The 21,815-nt window shown below is 40.0% G+C and overlaps 1 protein-coding gene and 1 long non-coding RNA gene across 2 annotated transcripts in view; one reads left to right on the top strand and one right to left on the bottom strand.

Moving 5' to 3' along the window:
• Positions 1-2,265: 2,265 nt before the first annotated feature.
• Positions 2,266-20,565, bottom strand: CTSO (cathepsin O). Its single transcript, XM_048847479.2, has 8 exons — positions 20,307-20,565; positions 17,514-17,622; positions 15,499-15,632; positions 11,830-11,997; positions 10,721-10,842; positions 7,101-7,264; positions 6,477-6,569; positions 2,266-4,278 (listed from the first exon to the last, which is right to left on the bottom strand). Exons 1-8 carry the CDS (start codon positions 20,487-20,489, stop codon positions 4,244-4,246), a joined length of 1,008 nt encoding a protein of 335 aa, XP_048703436.2. The 5' UTR covers positions 20,490-20,565; the 3' UTR covers positions 2,266-4,243.
• LOC142071897 (uncharacterized) overlaps positions 20,535-21,815 on the top strand; it is an 84,500-nt gene continuing 83,219 nt past the window's right edge. Inside the window, exon 1 of the long non-coding RNA XR_012668110.1 lies at positions 20,535-20,755. This is a non-coding gene — a long non-coding RNA (uncharacterized LOC142071897). The remainder of the gene's footprint in view (positions 20,756-21,815) is intronic.

The following is a 21,815-nucleotide window of genomic DNA, read 5'->3' on the forward strand; positions in this document are numbered from 1 at the left end:
ATTCATATTGAAGTATTTTTAGAACATTCCAGAAATAAGAAGGCACAGTTTGCTGAAGGAAACAGTATATAGAGATATTAATGACACTTAGCAATACTGGATCAGTTGAAATTCTGTTGTTAATGCTAGGGATTCATTTTGCTCAGTATCTTTAAAGAAATATTTCTTTCAGAGTAGCAGCCGTGTTAGTCTGTATCTGCAAAAAGAAAGGAGTCCTTGTGGCACCTTAGAGACTAACCAATTTATTTGAGCATAAGCTTTCGTGAGTGAGCTGTAGCTCACTTTGTTTTTTTAGAAATATTTGTTACCAAAAATCACAGAGGATTTCTAAAATTTCTTTTAAATAATCCAATTTACTTTTCTATATTTATGCTTCTTTTTGCATTTCTGGCAGCTTGGACAATGAAAGTGGACTAATCAGTTTTACTTTTGTTTAGTTCTTTTCTCGTCAATTTTCAGGTTTTCATGCACTAAAAAATGCTTTAGGATGATGAGGATTTACTTTTAAAATATGTCCCTCCTTAAATTTTAAAAAGACATTTTTATTGTACTGAGATTTTTATACAGCTAAAAAGTCTAAATATTGAGCCAAACTGGACCTGTCAGTGTCCCAAAATAATTTATATGAAAAGAGAAAAATCTTGATTCTTAGTGTCATAATAAAAATGTGTAATAATGCATAACTGTAAAAGAGTAACAAAATAAATATCTGATATTCTGTTAAATACTTAGTCTCCATACTTCATTTTTTCACTTCAAATAAATGGCTGTTAAAAACCTTAAAGCTCTTTATTTCTTTTCTTTTTTTAAAGGAATTTAGTTGTATAAAATGGTTCCAGAATGAAGGCATTAGAAAGAGAAGTCCTTTTTATTTATCCAAAGTACTAGTATAGCAAGGGTAGCAGTAATACAAAGTTCCATCAAACCGTTCTGCCAATTTGCCTCAAATCAGGACTAAAACATATTACCTTATAGGATGTGGAGACAGTAGGTATTCTTGTCCATTAAATCTTTGTATTTGAACACTACAACCTGTTGAGATTGAGGCATAAATTATCAGGTGAAGTTTTTAATACTCTTCATGCTTGTTCACTGAGAAATAGACTATCAATAGCAGTTAGATGGAAACAACTTTTAAACGTAAGACCCAAACACAAAAAAATCATTATTGCTCGTATCAGACCTCAGCTAGAACTTGTACTGATGCTATTCTTCCAATAAGTAATAAATGTTACTGCTTAATTGTCCTCACCAGTCTTTCATATCCAAGGAAAACTTCTCTTACAGCAAAGGGGCTTCATTAGAAAGCACAACAAATCCTGCATCTTGGCAGGGGGTTAGACTAGATGACCCTCGCGGTCCCTTCTAATCTCTGGTTCTATAATTCTATGAAAAAATAGAAAACTGTTCCAAATGGAAGCATTATACTTGGCCTCCTTTGTGTTTTAGTTTCTAAAGTCTGCCTTTCAGAAACTGGATGCCATAGTAACTGCCTGTAGTTAGAACCCTTTTTGGTATCTCCACTGAGTGGCCTTACCTCACTGGTTTACAAAAGTGAAGTTGCAACCTCCCTCTTGCTAGCCTAAATACGTGCATTGCTACCAACTCAATTTTGCTAGCAGAACAAGTTACCAGCAAGACAACTTAAAGGAACAGTACTTTTGCACTCAGGAATTTTCCCTCCTATATTTTGATAATCCAAGATCTGATCCATAGATTCTAAGGCCACAATTGATCATTATGATTATCTAGGCTTACCTCCTGGGTAACACAGGCCATAGAACGTCCCCAAAATAATTCCGAGAGCATATCTTTTAGAAAAGCATCCAATATTGATTTTAAAATGGTCAGAGAGAGATAATCCACCACGACCCTCGGTAAGTAGTTTTAATGAATAATTACTCATTGTTAAAAAAATATGCCTTATTTCCTGTCAGAATTTGCCTAGCTTCAACGTCTAGCCATTGGATCATGTGATACCTTTCTCTGCTAGGTTGAACAGCCAATTATTAAATATTTGTTCCTCTTATAAGTAAAGTAGATACTTATAGACTGTAGTCAAGTCACTCCTTAACCTTTTCTTTGCTAAGCCAGAATGACAAATGGAGCATAGCACTAACACAAACAGCAAATATTGTGAGACACAGGATAAACTGGGGAGAGTTAGCAAAACTGTAAGTAAACAGAAACAGCAGCCATTACTGGAACTTCATTATGCTTTTCTTATCCCTTTAGCATATTTCGAATATAAGAATAGGATATAAGTGAATGTTCAAAATTCTTTATTTAGAAAGAATATTGTTAAAACACATATTCAACATTGTAATTAGCAAACCTGTTCAAAGTGAACATAGTGCAAAATATTTGTAAAAATCTCTTCACAATTCAACTAAAAGTTACAAATCTGTTTTTATAAAAAATTAACTATTGATTCACAATTATTTCTGCACAGCAAAAACAAACTACCACAGACAAGAAAAACAAAAATTCACAAAAGTTACTAAATAAATATATGATACTGGAATGCTTTAAAATTCAGAAATGACATTGCTTTCTACTCTTATATTCTGCAGATCAAAAAGTTCAATGCCTTTATAATCACGTTTCAGAGATTTCCTCTGACCAACACACGGGAGAAGGGCAGAGATAAATGGGTCTTGTACAGAAATGAATCCAGCAATCTGTGGCTAGTGGGATGATCTCTGCGATAAGCCAGTTAAAGGTACTGGTTGGGGAAATACAGAGAGAAAATGAGGTATCTCAGTAGCCGTTCTTCATTCTCCTGCTAATAATTAGCAACAACTGATGATTAGCCCTGGAAGAGGATAGACTGTTAGAAGACAGATATTAATATGTAAAACACAAACTTAGTGAATTATAGGCATATTTGAGCTATGACAATCATAGTCTGACTTCCCCTTTTGCTTTGGCAGAAGTGTAATTAATGGAGGTAGAGAGAGGAGATTGAAGCAGGTGCTACTCCAACACTTTTTAAAGAATGAAATGGCCCATCCGCAACCTTACATGCAAAGAGAGGGTACAGCAGATATGCTTTTGTATCTCAGGTTGGTTATTGCAGTACCCCTAATTGGCTAAGTGCTCTCTGAACTAATAGGTAATCAAGTACATGGGACTACAAGAACTATTAATCCATTCTGAATTCTCCAAAATGCCCTGGCACTCCCCCCCAAAATGTCCTGCCTTGAGGAGCATAAAAAACTAGATTTAATAAGACATGAGAGGTGAGGGTCAAAGACACTCAAAGGGAGAGGGTGAGCAGAGATGAAGTTGCATGGTTACACAAGAAGGCATATATACATTTTGATGGTTCCATCACTGTGTGGTATGCTCTCTTTCCTTCCCCCTGCTTCTTTTAGCCTTCATAATACAAATGAGCTGTTAGGAGAGATTATAATGTGGTTGCAACCTGCTTGTTTAGGTATATAATGCAGAGTGGCCCGTAAGAGGAGAGGCAGAGAAAGCAGAAGAAAGAGAGAAAGTCCATGCTGGTGCAAACAGCACCTGCTGTCAAACAAAGTTACAAGAAAAGCCAATTCAGGCACTTCAGAAAGTACAGGAGTGATAAAGAATTGTCATTTCACACAAGGTTTTTGAAAATAAAAGAGGAGGAAATGGATAGACATATCATGCTTCGCCTCATATTAAAGTGCCTTCAGACTGCACCCTGTCATACTGCTAGATTTCTGGATTGAAAACCTCCAGCAAACAACATCATCTCCTGTCATTTCTTCCCTTGTTCCATTTCATTCTGAACCAATTGTGATATTAGTGACATTCTAGGACTCACTGCCAAGATTTGTCAGTGGGTATTATTTGGGACCGAGAAACTTCCACTGCTCCATGCCTTCCATCTAGGGTTCCCATTTCAAATATTTCAATAGGCGTTGTGTAAAGTTCAAACTTCCAAACTGACCACCACAGTGTGACCCTTGTTTCATCTTTCTTTCTTTCTCAGAACAGAGGGTTAAGTGTATGGTATTCTGCAGAGTTGTCTGTGCAGCCCCACTCAGATTTAGGGGCACAGACTCTGGAAGCTGAAGCATCTTCCTGAATTCTGGATGTGCCATGTCTGTAATGCCCAGCAGACCAACCCCTCATACAAAAATCATTTTTTAAAATTTTGAAGTAAAATATCTTCATATTGAAGAAGTGTAAATTTACAGAATCCTGGTATCTGCCAAATGACTACTAGCAGCGTGCGTTTTTGTTCGGCCAGTCGGTGTCAAACAAACACAGATGACACGGTGTCTGCTATACCTAGAAGAAGTAAAACACAAACTAGATGTTGAATAAGTATTAAGAACGCATTTATTTCAAACTAAACTTGCTGTCTCAAATAACCAACTGAAACTTAACCCCCAAAAGTCCTACTTCATGAGCCAGGATAGGTGAAATACAAAGAAAAAGGAAACAAAACTAAATTGTTTTCCCTTTTACTCCTTTATATTGTATGAAAACAGCTACAGATCTCACCTCCCCAAATAAAATAAAAGAGTTCTCCTTTATTTTAACATTAGAGATCTTCGGTTCTTTTCTTAATGCAACTCTGGTGAACTTACAAAGTGTTAGCACAACTGGATGTTTAAATGTGAGCTGTAGTTTTCCTAGCCTAAGACTCAAAATCCTTTCCCTTTTCCCCTAAGGACTGGAAAAACTGCTGGTAAAATTTTACCATTCAGATGTGCTGCCATGTTTTAGGTCCTCCACAGATTACACAAGGCCCATCTAGAGAAATTTGTGGCCCCAGTATAGCATGTTTTCTGGAGCCCCGCCCTCCCATTTTACCCCCATTTCATCCCAATTACAGATGTTTGGGGGGCCCTACTACAATTGTCCCTCCTTTTCTACTCTCTTATTAGTGCTCCTAAATGTCCTCCAGGAAAAATGTAGTGGACAGATAGGGTGAGTTAAACAGCCCTGTGTAGTGAGTGGTGGGCATGCCACATTTTCACCACCAAAAGCTCCAGGAAAAAAAGTGACCCAACAATCCTTCCCGATGATGCCCAGGGTGCAGAAGTCCACACCCCTGTTCACACTCATTTCAACCCGCTTTGAGTAGCTGTACTTCTCCCAAAGGTGCACCAAAGAACAGTCCCTGAATTCTACCTGACTGCAACTGTGACAGGCTCTTGTCCAAAATGAGGAGGGTAGGAGATGGAAGGGAAAGCTTCTGCATCAATTGAAGAGCCTGTCACAATCTAGTCCTAAATCAGGAAGAACTGTCTAGTTCAAAAAAGAGAAATTAAGAACAGAGAAAAACTAAGATTAATAGATTCATAGAATTTCTACTGCTCCTCTATGTTGAATTTAGGGCACAGGCAATTTGGTTTTGTTTCTTTGCTGAGAAAGATGAAGAGACAAGTGGGTTAATGTGAGAATTATTGAATTAGTGAGCTTTAATTTTACTGATTTTTTTTTGGTCCACCTCTACAGTTGGCTTGCTTTAGTTATCAAGACTCAAAATCAACAGTGTTATCAGGTAGCTAGTTCATACAATAATAAATGAATATTATCAAATTTAAACAGCTAAATAAGGGCCCAATTTTCCTTCCAAGAGGGACTTGGTCCTAGGGCCTGATTCGTGTTGCCCTGATCTTTATGTAATCACATCAGCGGAAAGTGGGTGCAAAATGTTATTCAGGCTGATCTGATACTATTTTATACTCACTTTGCACTACTGTAATTGACTACCCAAGGTACTGAGCAATCGTGAATCAGGCCCTGTATGTGTAAAATATGGTAGGTAAGTCCAAAAAACTGACACACCTAACCTGAGACAGATTAACAAACCCAACATTGCATTAGTTGCTGTTAGGATTCCTGTATAAAAGGTAGTCAGACTAACTACTAATCCAATTATTGTAATCCGATGTGAGACCCTCATTTAGGAATAAGGGTCTGATCTCGTGAGCTGCTGACGCGACTTCATCCCCTCACAGAATCAGACCCTAAAAAAGTTCAGAATAAAAATGGCAGATGGTCTTTGTCAGGAGACCTGGTGACGGGTAATTTAGGGACTATTGAAGGAAAACCTGCAGGCAAGAACCCTGCAATCTCTGCAGAATCACCGGGCTGCGCACAGGTATAAGAGTACATGGTTGCAGATTTGCTTGCAGGACTGAATCCTTGCATAATAAGGTTCTCCATGCCCATGTAATTTAACTAAACTAACATGTACTTTAACTTGTTATGCCTTAGAGCTTTAAATTTCCAAGGAGCTTTATGAATATTAACTAATTATTTAAATGTATGAATTAGTGCCACTAGCAAAGATTTTGTTTTATTTACGTGTTGTTTTTCACCTGCACTCATCTCGTCCTCTTTTTATAAATAAAGTGATTTTGTGTTTTTACAATCTGAACTTCTAGCTGAAGTGTTTTCCAGGTCCTTTCACATATATGGAAAAATATTGCCCAGTATGTGCCTTTACTGTTCAAACCAACTGTTTGACTTACCACAGACGTTACTACCTATTTTAATATGGGCATAACCATCTATTCCCCATGTGTGTCCCCACGAGTTGCGTACAATCCAGTAAGGGATGCTACCTGTAAAAGGAGAGACGTTTTCATAAATAATTACAGAAAATAGCAAATTTCGCAAACCTGATAAGTTAGACAATGCATTAAGAGTTTTATCAGTCATTATAATTTTTCAGTTCATGGTGACTGGATGTAAGGGTAGTGGAATCTACTATTAACAGTATAGCCAACAAGCAGATGTCATACTGCTGCTGGTATAGCATAGCCTCATTCTTGAGGAACTAATGTTGAAACACTATACTTACATTATATACTAGACTGACAAAATTTATGCTAACCTGTATTCTTATTGCTATGTTGTCAGTGGGACTCTGCAAGGGTGCAGGAGGGGGTGCGGGAGGGGGTCCGTCTGCATGGATCACATTGCAAGTACAGAGCCTATATGGGCTCAACGTTTAACTATTTTTGTTTTAAGATAGATAGCTTAAATATACTAATTTCTAACCACCTTTTTTTTTTATAAAAGATAAAATTATTCAGTGAAGCAGAATAAATATAAAAGCCACAGTTTTGTGACTCTAACTAATGAAATTTTACCTGTTCTATCAAAACCAGTGATAAGAACAGCATGATTTGCTTTTCCACTGGAGCAGTGATACTGTATGATCCCACCCAGATAATCCTGCCAGCTAACTGCATCTACTGTCACTGCCAAAGGTCCACAGTTAACAAGCTTCTTTAACATTTCATCTTCCTGGCCACTATGAAAAAGAGAAGAGTCATAATTCAAAACTGTTAGACTTTAATGTGTCAAAACAACTCCATGTCACTCAGCTGATTCTGTCCAATTTAATATTCAAATAACCAAGCTGTTTCCTGTCAAAGTTAAATATCACAGGTTTACATGTCAAGATGAAAACAGGATAAAGTAGGTGATACAAAGCAAAGAATTTGTTTGTATTAAAGAAATGATAATTAAGTAGATTTTGGGTACAATTGTAGGGGAACAGTAGGTACTGTGTAACTGTGACTCTCCTCCTCCTCACTTAGAATGGCTTTTGACAATCCATAAAATATGTTAATACACTACGAAGAAAACTTTAATGAGTCTTTAATACATTTTTTGAAGCTCAAAGTGACTACACCACAACTAAAGTGGGGCAAACCCAAGGAAGGGCAGCTCTGTGGGGTTTTTTTTTTGCGGGGGGGGGCAGGGGAAGGAAGGAGGTCAGAAACTGCTGTAAAAAAGGTGCTTTGTAGCAGTGACTCACATCCCGCCCCCCGGCCCGGAATGTGTATAAAGGTACGAAACCCGGGTGGGGACAGTCTCTTTGCTCCACGCAGCAAGGAAGCCAGCGCCCATCCTCCCAACTACAGACTAGGGACCGAATGGCTAGGCAGCAGTTCTGCGGAAAAGGACCTAGGGGTGACAGTGGACGAGAAGCTGGATATGAGTCAGCAGTGTGCCCTTGTTGCCAAGAAGGCCAATGGCATTTTGGGATGTATAAGTAGGGGCATAGCGAGCAGATCGAGGGACGTGATCGTCCCCCTCTATTCGACATTGGTGAGGCCTCATCTGGAGTACTGTGTCCAGTTTTGGGCCCCACACTACAAGAAGGATGTGGATAAATTGGAGAGAGTCCAGCAAAGGGCAACAAAAATGATTAGGGGTCTGGAACACATAACTTATGGGAGAGGCTGAGGGAACTGGGATTGTTTAGTCTGCGGAAGAGAAGAATGAGGGGGGATTTGACAGCTGCTTTCAACTACGTGAGAGGTAGTTCCAGAGAGGATGGTTCTAGACTATTCTCAGTGGTGGAAGAGGACAGGACAAGGAGTAATGGTCTCAAGTTGCAGTGGGGGAGGTTTAGGTTGGATATTAGGAAAAACTTTTTCACTAGGAGGGTGGTGAAACACTGGAATGCGTTGCCTAGGGAGGTGGTGGAATCTCCTTCCTTAGAAGTTTTTAAGGTCAGGCTTGACAAAGCCCTGGCTGGGATGATTTAATTGGGGATGGGTCCTGCTTTTGAGCAGGGGGTTGGACTAGATGACCTCCTGAGGTCCCTTCCAACCCTGATATTCTATGATTCTATGATTCCCTTCCATAGTGGAGGCGAATGGCAGGCTGGGCTGGCTCTGGGCTTTACACTAGTTGCCCCTTTTAAAGGGGGGCTTGGAAGGAATTTTTCCTCAAACCACTACAATTGGCTTCGATAGAGTGTAGTTTTTTCACCTTCCCCACAACGGGTGTCAGGGAGGATGTTTTCTGGTGAGAAGAAAAGGTGGTAGGGCATATGTCAGAACTTATTCTGTAAGGTTGGGCAGATGTTCAATGCAGGTATTCCATAGGGAGGGCAGCCAGTGACCAGATAAATAGCCTGGTAAAGGACTTAAAGGGAGGTACTGGATAATGGAACAGAATGTGGGAGGGGGTTGAGGACTCCTATGACTGGTACAGCTGGGAGCCAACCCCCCACCCCATTCTCATAGCCCTTCTTAACCCTCTTACGAGGGTGGTGGGTGGTAAGGTCCAAGCCATAGGTCGGCTGGGGGACCTGGACGGAAACAAATGGGGGCTGGTGGAAGACACAGAGAATTGATTTGAACAAGCATGGATTTGCCTGCATTGTACACTTTATCTTCCGGGTAGTCCCAGACATCTATATAATAAAGTTGCAGCCTGATTAAAACCCACAACAAGTCTCCTGTCCTTCTTGCGGTATACCCAGATAACAGCTTTTCCCCCAAAGTGTAGGCTTTGGACAATTGGTCACCAAAGCTGTATTAGAATATGTATTAAATATTACATTTTAGCTAACAAAACTGCAATTCTAATGAAATATAAAACTAAATATTTTAGTGAAAAAAGGTATGCTGTACAACGAATGTGTTGGGTAACATCACTAGTCAATCATTAATGGGAATTTCTAAATTAGTTTGTCCACTTACACTTTTCTGTAGTTATTTTAAATGTATTGCTCTCAGAACACAAGCAGTTAAATCAAGTGATTAAGACCCTCTCACAATTCTTTTTTTACTGGAGTTATGCAATGGCCCTGAAATATTCTCAGCCACTCTAAGTATGATTAGTTTGGTTATTACCAAAATTATTCAACAATAAAGCTACAGAATTACTTATTTTTAGCTTTCAGAGTGGTAGCCATGTTAGTCTGTATCACCAAAAGCAACGAGGAGTCCTTGTGGCACCTTAGAGACTAACAAATTTATTTGAGCACAAAAGCTTATGCCCCTATCACTTTGTTAGTCTCTAAGGTGCCACAAGGACTCCTTGTTTTTTATTTTTACCTGTTTGTGTCTGATTGTCATCCTCCTGCTACTGGAATGATTTTTCATATGGTGTTTCTGAAAGCAAATTGTATTCTACTGACAATAATTGAAAAAAATTAGAAAGTCAACCTAGTGCAAAATTAAAAAGAAAACAAGTTGTCTTTACCAATTTCAGTCAATAGCAGTGTTTGCTCAAGTCACAGGCTGGAAAGTGAGGGATGTTTGCAGTGGAAAGGAATGCAAATATATATGGACTGAAGTAATCAAATGCTTGCTGATTTTTTTTTTCCGTGAAGTTTGATGACAGCACTAGAATCAACATGCATCCGACGAAGTGGGTATTCACCCACGAAAGCTTATGCTCCAATATGTCTGTTAGTCTATAAGGTGCCACAGGACTCTTTGCCGCTTTTACAGGTCCAGACTAACACGGTTACCCCTCTGATACTTAGCACTAGGATCCGTTGTTCATGAGGCATAGGTGACTTAACATTCAAAAAGTACTTGCATAAAATTGAAACCAAAGAGAGAGTGCACTTTGACTTTTTAGGAGCTGAAAATTATTTTTACTATGATCCAGACCTGAAAAGAGCTCTGTGTTACTCAAAAGCTTGTCTCTCTCACCAACAGAAGTTGGTCCAGTAACACATATTACCTCACCCACCTTGTCTCTCTAATATCCTGGAACCGACATGGCTACAACAACTGCATTTTACTCTTACTGCGATTTAAAGGATCTGGACCACAAATGCCCAAATGAGTAAGATTTTATGTACGGCGGCAAGATTAACATATACCTGCATGACTGACTAATGCCATAAGTAAAAATAACCTTTGGCTTCCCAATGCAGTGAAGGCTCTGGCTTCACTTCATAGCCCATGGACACAGGGAAAAGGTACAGCAAATAAAAAGAATCAATAGTGGTTACCTGAAGTCATACGCAGCATAATCTGTGATTGAAACTCCAAAATCAGAGGGCTGGAAATAATGGCACAGTCCAGTTTGAGCTTTAAACGTGTATTCAGAATCTTTCACCAATTTTACTTGTGTCTGCAAGAAGATATATTAATGAATGTTTGGTGCTAAAGAGGGTATAAAAGCTGGTCTCTTGAGTAATCTCCTGGCATTGCAGAATTCCAAGTGGTGTGGAGCCTGTGCATTCATGCACACTAACCCCCTACAGAAGTTTTAAGAACCACTGACACCTCATGAGTACCTCTGTAAAATATTGTATTCACAAACAATTCATCTTATATGGCCAAAACCTCAAGCCAGCATCTGAACAGCTGGGGCTGGGCTGGCAGGGGAGAACTCAGAGAGGAATCCTTCTTCTCCAGCCACAGTGCAGCTGTGAACCTTCTACACAGGCTACTTCCATCTACTGGCTAATGAAACACCCTCTGTATGCCTTGTATGCCTTTGGTGGAGGGAAGAGGACCTATGCAGCAATGTTTCTATCCATTTCAGCTTCCTGAGCTGCCATGCAAGGAGTCCTGCAAGAATGGGGATGTGCACCCCATATAACAAAAAATTAAATTTGTCATCTGGAGTTGTTACTATCCTGACTCACATCCACCTTATTCCTCAGGAAGGGAGAGCTCTTTAAATAGAATACTTTGGCATGTAAATCCATATTATGACAGTTAAATAAATGGCTTATTTTACAGTGGCATGGAGTGCCTGCCCCTTCTGTTTGTCTGAATGGGAGCTTAGGTTCTTAACACCACTGAAAATCAGACCCTAAAATTCATGGTGAATTGAAATTAAGATGCTGTTGAATTCCAGATGCTGTTTTGCTCATAGTGGATCCCTGAGGGCTGATCTGTTGCATTCATAAGCAATGAATTTAAATCTTCCAACTTATACACAGTTCAAACTTTGGGTACTCTGGATTCCATGTGGAACTAACTAGGTCCCAATAACTTAGACATGTTGTAATCCATACACATTTTGTGCTATCTGCTGTTTTTTTTTTATAAAATATATTAGTATGGAAATCTCTAAGGAACAGTTTAAGATTTATGAAAAGACTCAGACCTGATTCAGCCAGCTGAGAGCACCAACAGTAGAGCCACCATGGCAGCCGTAATTGTTGTATGAACAGTCAATGACCTGTTGTACACTGAGTTCTTCCAGATTATTCCCTTTGATTGCATAGGCAGATTCTATTCCACCCACAATGCTGAAAGCCCAGCAGCCTCCACACTGGGGGGGAAAAAATCCAATATTTGTCACTGAACAGTTTTCTGCCTATAACTGCTAAACAAAACAAAAAAAGAAAAGGAAGTAGCTTAAATAGAGTATGTTTCTTCTTATTGTTTTAATTATTGCAGCATCAGACAAAAATCACAGTAAACAGTGTCTTCTTGTATCCAGTATCATGTTTTAAAATTAAACTTAGCCTTTTTACTATTTCTTACAGAACAATGAATTTTCTTCTGTACTCCTCCATGATTTAGCATTCCTAATTTCCTGTTCTAAGAACTCTTTCTATACTCCTCTCCAATTTATCCTTACTAACACTAACATGATCTCTTCTGTATACAGACCCTAAACCACTCTCTGTCCTGTGAATAATATTCTCCTAATCTGGGTTTTGACTCTTTTTTTATACTGGAACTTTTTTTTTTACCAAATAATTTTGTTTTGTTTAGAACTAGATGGAATTTTTTAAAATTAACATGATGTAATTAATAAGGATATATCTAGTCTATTTTCAACAGTTATGTTTAAATAATGCTTGCTACAGAAAGTTGATATGTCTAATTTATATTTTGAAAAGCAACAATTAGGTGAAAGAATGAAACGACAACACATAAAGGGTGAGGCACAAGGCATAAATGATTGGAGGAGCATGATTTAGGGTATGTCTGCATCACAATAAAACACGCATTGCTGGTCCAGATCAGCTGACTTAGGCTCACGGGGCTTGGGGGCTCTAAAATTGTAGAGCAGATGTCCAGGCTTGGACTGGAGCCTGGGCTGCGAGACCTTCCCCAAGCATGGGTTCCCAGAGCCCACACTCCAGCCCAAGCCTGGACATCTATACTGCAGTTTTATAGTTCCGCAGCCCAAGACCCAAGAGCCTGAGTCAGCTGACCTGGGTCAGCTACGGGTGTTTTATTGCAGTGCAGACATACCCAGAGGGACTATTATACTATGAAGAGTCAAAAGAGAATAATACTGGGCCAGGTTCTCAGCTTTATACAAGTTACAGTTAATGCAACAGTGAACGAGGGGCATCAGAGAATGAATAATGACTCCCTGATTCTCCTCCTGGTCTTCGGTGCAGGTTAGAGGAGTCTAGTGTTTGCTTCAGCAGGCTACTGTAACTAGGTTGAGATAGCTGGAACCAACTTTGCTATGGCTACCCTTCTGCCTGCCACTGATATGTCCCTGCCTGCTCCCAACAGACTACCTGTAGGGTTTGTGGAAAGGGAGGCACTGGAATTGAATTCTACATCCCTTGGAGACTTCCCCACACTGAGGGAATTCCTAGCAGAGAGTCTGTTTAGCTATAGGTTTCAGAGTAACAGCCGTGTTAGTCTGTATTCGCAAAAAGAAAAGGAGTACTTGTGGCCCCTTAGAGACTAACCAATTTATTTGAGCATGAGCTTTCGTGAGCTACAGCTCACTTCATCAGATGCATACCGTGGAAACTGCAGCAGACTTTATATATACACAGAGAATATGAAACAATACCTCCTCCCACCCCACTGTCCTGCTGGTAATAGCTTATAAGCTCATATTCTCTGTGTATATATAAAGTCTGCTGCAGTTTCCACGGTATGCATCCGATGAAGTGAGCTGTAGCTCACGAAAGCTCATGCTCAAATAAATTGGTTAGTCTCTAAGGTGCCACAAGTACTCCTTTTCTGTTTAGCTATAGTTAACTAGTTAACATAGCAATAGCCTCTCGCTTTTGAGCTACTAATAGAAACGAATAACAAGGCTGGGTAGTAAATTTGTCTCATTCTGTTTAGAAAAATACAAAGGCTTGAGCATGTAAGTCTGGGGGTGCAAATAGTTTTAGACTGGAGATTTAAAAACCATAGATGTATCAAGTGTATACTATTATATAACTCTATAGCTTGTAGACATTTTAACTGACCTCTACACAGGTAAAGGTACTCAATTATAATGTATATGGGAATAATTCCTTTCCTTATACTGGTGTAATTTAAAAATCAGTACACAAGCAAACCATATACTATATCAAGGTATTTTTGTTCTGATCATACATTAAAAAGTAATGTTTGTTGCCTATAATCAAAGGAGTTTAGAAGTCCTTTATATATTCCAAGAAACTTCATTATGCTGTAAAATCTAGCTAATTAGAGCTTTTTCTTATCAATCATAGAATATCTGGGTTGGGAGGGACCTCAGGAGGTCATCTAGTCCAACGCCCTGCTCAAAGCAGGACCTTTTACATACCTTTTTCAATACTTTTATATCAGTTGGATTTCTTCTTTTTAATGAATTTAGACATTTATTGGGTTTATGTTGTTATTTTTTTCAGACAAGCCCTCCCATGCACTTGTGAAAACAAACTGTTTAAATCTCAAGAGGCTTTCCTGTTGCATGTCAGCACTGCATTCAAAGAACTGCTCTTGAGTCAGTAATACATAAAGTGTATAGTAGAACTGATCTCAAAATCAGAATTTCCATCCCAATTTGGGACAAAAGTCAAAATATTGACTTTTTCAGAGAACAGAGAGTTCTGAAAAATTTGGATTTAGAAGCATTTAAGTGTTTTGTTTTGATACTTTTTATTGAAACAAAATATTCCAACACTCCCAAATCAAAAACATTTAATTTCAGTTTTTCACAGCAAATCAAAACATTTCATTTTAACTGAGTTCATCACTGAGCTGTGTCCATCTGAGCTACAGGAGCATGTCAGGGTTAGGGTACCTCATGACCCAACTGCTCTTTGTGGGATGGACTCCCTGGTCATGTTTTGATTTAGGGTGACCAACTTGAAATAAAATATTTTGTTTAGATTTTCTCAAAGGAAAATAAAAAATGTTGGCAACATTAACATTTTCTCCACAGAAAATTTTGGTTTTGCAGAAGACACATTTTTCTATGAAAAACCATTAGACAGAAAATTTCCAATTAGCTCCAGTATATAGATACATGGTAGTCACATTATTTAATACAATTAAGGCAGCTCCAGATATTCATTGTCATTGTTTTGGGAAATGATCCCTGTCATTTATATATCTGTATATCCCCTTCTCATCTCTGTGATCATAATGCCCTTTTAAATGAAATTTTAAGCTTAACAGTGCCTTTCATCTAGAAGGATCCTAAAATAGAGTACATAAAAATGATAACATCCACCATTGAAATGCAGCCATTTCTGAGGACGAATAAACTGATTTTTTAGCAGAGCACAGCAACATTAGTGTACAGCAAACAAACAGAGACTACGTGTGAGTTTTAGGTAGGCAAAATATAATCTCTATAATCTGAATTTGAACGGGACCCTTAGATTAAGCCTTCCTCCAGTGAATGCCACTCTACAAATTAATCAGACAATGATGTACGCTGAAATGTATCATATGCCATGTAGAACTCCTTTTCAAGCCTGAGCATGCCACCAGGAGCAGTCCAGGTAGGAGACATTTATTAATCCTAGTCCATAATATGTGCAACAATAAAATACTGAATGTTAGGAAGAAAAGAAAATCCAGAGCTTACTGTTTGCTGATTTCTCACTTGGGTGACAACATTCTTGTCCCTCCAGTCAAACTTTGTTGGTAACAGTGTTTCCTTTCTCTTCAGCACTTCTGTGTATCTGGGAACTCTGTAAGGTGTGCTTCTTAAATAAATAGCTAAACACAGACATACAAACAATTTTTAAGCTGTAATAGTTTGTGTAACATTACAGAAAGAACACTGGAAAGTTATTAAAATCTGTTTGTGAGCTTTAGTTTTGAGTACCATACAGCATTTTAAATTCTTTTCAAATATATAAAGATAAAATTCAAGTAATCCAAAACAATTACTATATTCTAGATCTATTTTAAAATAAACTGTATTCCTAGCAAAAGGGATACCTCTGGAATTTGAGTGTGGGCCTATCTATTAGGGGGTTCTATTAGAGCTGGTCAAAAAATTGGACAAAAATTGATTTTTGGAAAACAACCTGAATTTTTTCACTTTTAAATTTTTCACAAAATTTGTTATTTTTCATTTTCGTGGAAAAAATCCCATGCATTCTTAATTTTTCCCTTCGCTCCCCCCCACCCACTGGAAAAAGGAGGGAGGGAATAAAAACAATCAATAAGCACTGAAAAACAAATGCCTGTCAAATGAAAAATTTCGTTAAAATGTTCATTGCAAGTGAAACCTCATCTTTCAGCAAAAATATTTTTGATCTGTTCTAGATCTTACTAGCCTGTGCCAGTGTCTATTTCACTCATCATTTCAGTCTAGGCTATCGTTTTTCCTTCCAAAAGGCTGATGGATTGAAAAACAGCCCACGAATTTCAATAAATAAACCCACCAATATTTTGGCCATCACAGATATCTAATTGCAAACAAGTACAGCTGTGGCAGGCAAAGTTTTTTCCAGTTTAGATGATGCACAGTTTTCAGTTCCATAAAGTGATGAAGAAAAGCTTCAAAGGGGAAGGATTTAACCCCAAAAGTGTATAACATATACATTTATGAATGCAATAGGCAATAGCCACCTAAGCCACACATTTATCCAGGCTTAGTGGACTGGGACTCAGGAGATGTGGGTTCTATTCCCGGCTGCGCCACTGGCCTGCTGGGTGACATTTGACAAATCACCTTGCCGCTCTGTGCCTCAGTTTCCCCACCTGAAAAATGGGGATAAGGACAGCTAATGATTAAAAGTACTGCAGAAGAGCTAGGCCTTATTACTGTGCTATAAACAGATAACAGTCAAGAAAGTTTAAGATTTAGGGCAAAAGAAGACTGATTTTTTAAAAAGTCATGGGCGTTAATTTTACTTTTTTGTATCAGATTTTGTAAAATTGCTTCTTTGTATGTCTGTACATAAAACCATACTCTATGACTCTCCACTTGAAGTATAGTTTTATTTGTGTGGTGGTGCTTGACAGAGGTTTGGTGGGTTGGCAATGGACCTTTCATCCAAACCTCTTTCACGGATTGGCAATTCCATTGTGTCACCAGTGTGGTCAGATCCAAAGCCCACTGATGTCAGTGGTAGTCTTTCCCTTTACTTCAGTGAACTTTGGATCAGGCACTGAATTGGAAAGTCAGTCCTACAAAGCCTAAAAATGATTTAACACAGCTAGACCAACATATATAGCAAACGTGTGTGTTTCCTTAAGGACCATCACAATGCAGAAGTATTTTCAGTCAATCTTTGAGAACACCTAGATGTTTTCTCACACAGCATAAAAGCGGTTCAGCACACTTCTTTTAATACTTCGTGTGTAACAGATCAGCCTTTCAACTTGATGGCTGTAGCTAAAGGACCTTCTTAACACCAACAGAAAGAAACAGACAACAGTTTGGTTTCTGAATCAGGTTCAAGTTCTGTGGCAATCCAACCTTGCGAACCCAAGCGAGCACTGCTGTAGCATTCAGAAATACTTACAGAGACTTTAATCAGTTCTAAATATAGTTAACTGTTTGTTAATATGACAAGAAGAGGGGAGGGCAAGAATTACAGAGCAAAATAATAAAAATATGAGATTAGCAGTATGTTAGTTCTTTACCTTTAAAATCTTCAGGAAACAAGTGAGAAAACTGATTTATTCCATAAAAAGCAGTCATGTTGTCACCTGATGATAAAGAATTCAAACGCCTAATTCTTTTAATACTTTCCTAGAAAAGAAAATTACAAATTCCTGAATTTCTATTCATTTAAGAAATTTAACCATCTTTGCAGGGCTTGTAGCGTTTACCCAACATCTACATGTCTGAGTACTAAGCATATTAACCAAGGGCTAATATGAAACCACAAGTGCTTGCAGAATTTAGGGACAAAAACTTTGTGTCATCTTTATTATGTGTTGTATTTAGTTGTAACATTCTCTATCAACTTTCTGTGTTTTAAACTGTCTCTTACTTTTGTTGTAGTTTCTTTCCATTCTTGGCTTCACTTTACCTTTTCTTTTCTCTATAGAGCACAGTATATCTTTTCCTCTGCTGTCTTTGGTGTCTCATTTCTTCTTTTCCTTCTCTCTACCTAAAATCCTTACATCTTTTTTTCCTTTCTCTATATCACATACCACTTTCTCTTTTATTCTCTCCTCCCATATATAATTTTTCTCTTCTTCCACTACCCCTTCCCTCTCTCTAAGTATAGGTTCACAAATAGATATTTAGAATACTTTGCAAACTTTATTTTGGGTCAAGCAAATATGGCCATTCTGGAAAACAGAAGATGTAAGTTATCTGGTACTGGGGTTGCTGATGTTCTTTGTTTTGTTTATGTTTAGTGGTTGTATGCCTTTGTTTGGAGTTTAGATATTATACTCTATATATGATTTGGCTCAATTCAGCTATGGGCTATTGGAAATGCATTTTCCAATATTATGATGGGCAATTGTTTTTGAAGTTGTAATTTTTTTCTTGTTTCTAACACATTTTATGTACTGATTGTATCTCTCTCTCATACACACAAACACACTCACTCTCTCTCTCTCTCTCCTAAGAGGTTTCAGAGTAGCAGCCGTGTTAGTCTGTATCCGCAAAAAGCAAAGGAGTACTTGTGGCACCTTAGAGACTAACAAATATATTTGAAAATAAGCTTTTGTGAGCTACAGCTCACTTCATCGGATGCATGCTTCTTCTAACTTATCCCATCAATTCCTCATCTCTCCCCTGCCCACTCCCACTTACACATCCAACCACCAAAAACGCCACCATCATCATCTGACAGAGAACTGGGCAAACTCAGGGTTTTTTGTAAGATCAAGGCTGACACCTTATGGGGGAAATGAAAAGTACAGATAGTAGTTTGGGGAAATCTTTCCTCCAAACAGAGCCAGGTTTTGTGGCCCAGGAAATCCATTGCTATGCCTCTACTCTTATTTTGAAAGAAGATTTCAGTTTTCATTTTCTTTAAAATGTCAATGCAAACTTTAGTACACAGTGGTGAATGAGGCCCAAAGTGTTTTCAATCCTCTGACTAAATATCCTTTTCTTCGTGAATTGATCCATTTGTAATCACTTGTCACTTGCAATGTTACAGTTCCACTCATTCTCAGTCATCCATAAAATTCCTGGGGGAAAAACAAGGTAGACAAGACAAGATAGGTCTGATTCTCCACTATGTTTTCCCTTGTGTTATCTATTTATATCCGTGCAAAGAATGCAGAAGCCATAACCATTCTGATTTGCTGATATTTCACACCCACTTAACACCTTTGTAAATCATTACACAAGGTGCAAGACAGTGCAGAATAAGGCATATATTTAATGTGAAAATTCAGGCATCAATTTAAAAACAAATCTTAATTCTTTCTTTAATACATCTAAAAGCAAAAAACCACAATTCCCTCCTTTTCCATATTACCTTTAAAAGATGTGTGAGACACATAAGACTTGTTCCCATTTCACCACATACTACATAATCCCCCCACCACACAACACTGATTGAAATTTACATATACTGCTTCCTGTCAGCTATAGGATCAAGAATGGCCACGATGGTGGGGGAATGTTTTAGCAGCAGTTTATGACCATGCAAAGGGACAGCTTTGGGAGCTGAGGTGGGGAGAGGGCAGTAGGTGGCAGATATGGAGGCTGAGCAGCAGGCAGGAGGGCTGGGTGGCGTGTATGGAGGCTGAGCAGCCAAAAGGCAGGGTGGGTGGTGAGTATGGAGGCTGAGTGATTGGCAGGCAAGAGATCTAGGTGGCACCTATGGAGGCTGAGTGGCAGGCTGGGGGGTACTATGGAGACTGGGTGGCTGGCAGGCTGGAGGGATGGGTGACTGGGTGGCAGGAGTGCCTGGCAGGTGTGGAGGCTGAGTGGCAGGCCGAGGAGTAGCAGCTATGGAGACGTGGTGGCTGGCAGGCAGGTGTGGAGGGTTAGCGGCCAGCCAGAGGGGCGGGTGACCGGAGTGGAGGCTGGGCAGTCGGCTGGCAGGCCGGCAGGAGGGGTGGATCATGGATGGCAGGTGTGGAGGCTGTGCAGCGGGCAGGATTGGTGGTGGGTATGGAGGCAAAGGGGGCTGGCCGGCCGGCAGGAAGGGTTGATGGCGAGTATGGGGGAAGAGCTGCCAGCCACGTGTGGGTGGGTGGCACATAGTGGGCCCTCTTCCTGACCCGTTCTGCCACGCAGAGGCAGTGGGTGGGAGGCCCCGGGCAGGGCAGGGCGGCTGGCTCTGGGGAGGTACACGGGCAGGGTGGCTGGGTTGCAGGCAGGGAGGCGCCGGGGGTGGCAGGGTGCAGGACGGGGAGCTGCCGGCAGAGACGGGGCGGGCCTGCGGCCGGAGAGGCAGAAGCCGACCTAACCCCCTTCCTTAGCGCCCCCGGGGGAGCGCAGGAGCAGTCGGTACCTACCCGCAGGGCGGCCTCCTCCCGCCCATCCCCGCCGCCCCAGCGAGCCCGGGTGAGGTTCCGGAAACCGGGCAACTCCGTGCGGCCGCCACTGCTCCCCTCTGGCTGGGTCCCCGCGGGGCGCGGGGAGGAGCCGCCCCCGCCGGCGAGCAGGCGGCACAAGAGCCAGAGCCCCAGCAGCTTCATGGAGCTCGGGGCTGCTCGCCGCGCCAGCACCCGGGGGTCTAGTTTCCCTTTCACTTTCCGGGCTCCGGCGGCTCCGCCTCCTCCTGTCCCGGCGGCGGCAGTGTGTGCAGCACGCCGCTAGGAGCGCGCCTCACTGGAGCCACCCTCCCCCCGGCTTTAGTCTGACTGATACTTTCACCAGGCGTCTGCAGCCTCCCGCTCCCTGCTGTAGGAAGGGACAACTAACGTCATGCTTCGGGCCTTAATCCAGCCGCTACCTCCTAGGGGTGAGACTCTCCCGTGGGCAGATTATCACACATCTTCCTATTGTGGGGTTTTTACAGCTTTTCCCAAGGCCATTGTTGGAGACAAGATACTGAGCAAGTTGCTGCACTATGGGGCTGAGCCAGTCTGGCAAATCCTATGTTCCTAAATAGGCCCTCATCTTTCCTGACTACTTTAAAATAGCTTTAGGATTTCCAGCACAATTGTGTTTGACCCTTGGACGGTTTTGTCTTGTCCAAACAGCTTTTTCTGTTTGTTTGGGTTTTTGTTTTTCCTGGTTATCTTGGGTTGTCACTTAATCCTGCAAACAGTTATAGGCATGTTTAACATTAAGGACTTCAGTCCCATTAAGTTCAATGAGACTAGTCAGGACTTTAAAGTTAAGCATGTGGGTATGTGTTTGCAGGAGTGGTGCCTATGAATGTTTACACTCTGAGTGTATGTGAAGAGGACAAAAATCCTTTTGTAAATTTCTATCACTTAAGCTCTAGCAAGTGAAGGTTTTAGATACTTCAGGTTTTATTTATAAATAAGTAATACATTTACATGATTACATTTATTGCATTGCTTTCCAGCTGGTTTGATTTCTTAAACATTTCTGCTCCTTCCCTCATGTATTTGTTAAAGCATAATAAAAATGTGGAAAGGCATTCTCTTTCACTGGCCATAATACAACTAGCCAATCTTGTGATTCCGTGGATAGGAAGTAGGGTTGTTATTACTGACTCTGAAGGTAAATGGTCTGAACCATGAAGCTGATTACCTTTGCTTGTACACTATAATATAATTATAATTATAGTATCTGCCTTTAAAAATCAAGCTACAATGTTAGTGCTGATGACCATTTGTGACATTCAGTGCTTCTGCTGACAATATAAACATAAATGAAAAAAATGCCATCTAAATGAAATGTAGGACCTGTAAATTTCAGTTTTGGACTACTGTATAAAAAGTGTCTAACTTACAAGCATTTGTTCAGGCATCAAAAGAAGTTACTTGTCATAGTAACAAAAATAGCTGCCTTTCCCTCTCCTTTTTGCCCCCAAACAAAGGAGAATTAGG

The sequence above is a fragment of the Caretta caretta genome, chromosome 4 (assembly GCF_965140235.1).
Source record: "Caretta caretta isolate rCarCar2 chromosome 4, rCarCar1.hap1, whole genome shotgun sequence".
Classification (NCBI taxonomy): domain Eukaryota; kingdom Metazoa; phylum Chordata; order Testudines; family Cheloniidae; genus Caretta; species Caretta caretta.

Excerpts from the sequence above, each read along its gene's own strand:
- CTSO (XM_048847479.2), bottom strand. The coding sequence starts at position 20,489 with ATGAAGCTGCTGGGGCTCTGGCTCTTGTGCCGCCTGCTCGCCGGCGGG. Across the intron at positions 17,623-20,306 it reads GGGAGGAGGCCGCCCTGCGG|GAAAGTATTAAAAGAATTAG; the intron begins GTAGGTACCGAC and ends TTTCTTTTCTAG. Across the intron at positions 7,265-10,720 it reads TATGCTGCGTATGACTTCAG|TGGCCAGGAAGATGAAATGT; the intron begins GTAACCACTATT and ends TCTTTTTCATAG.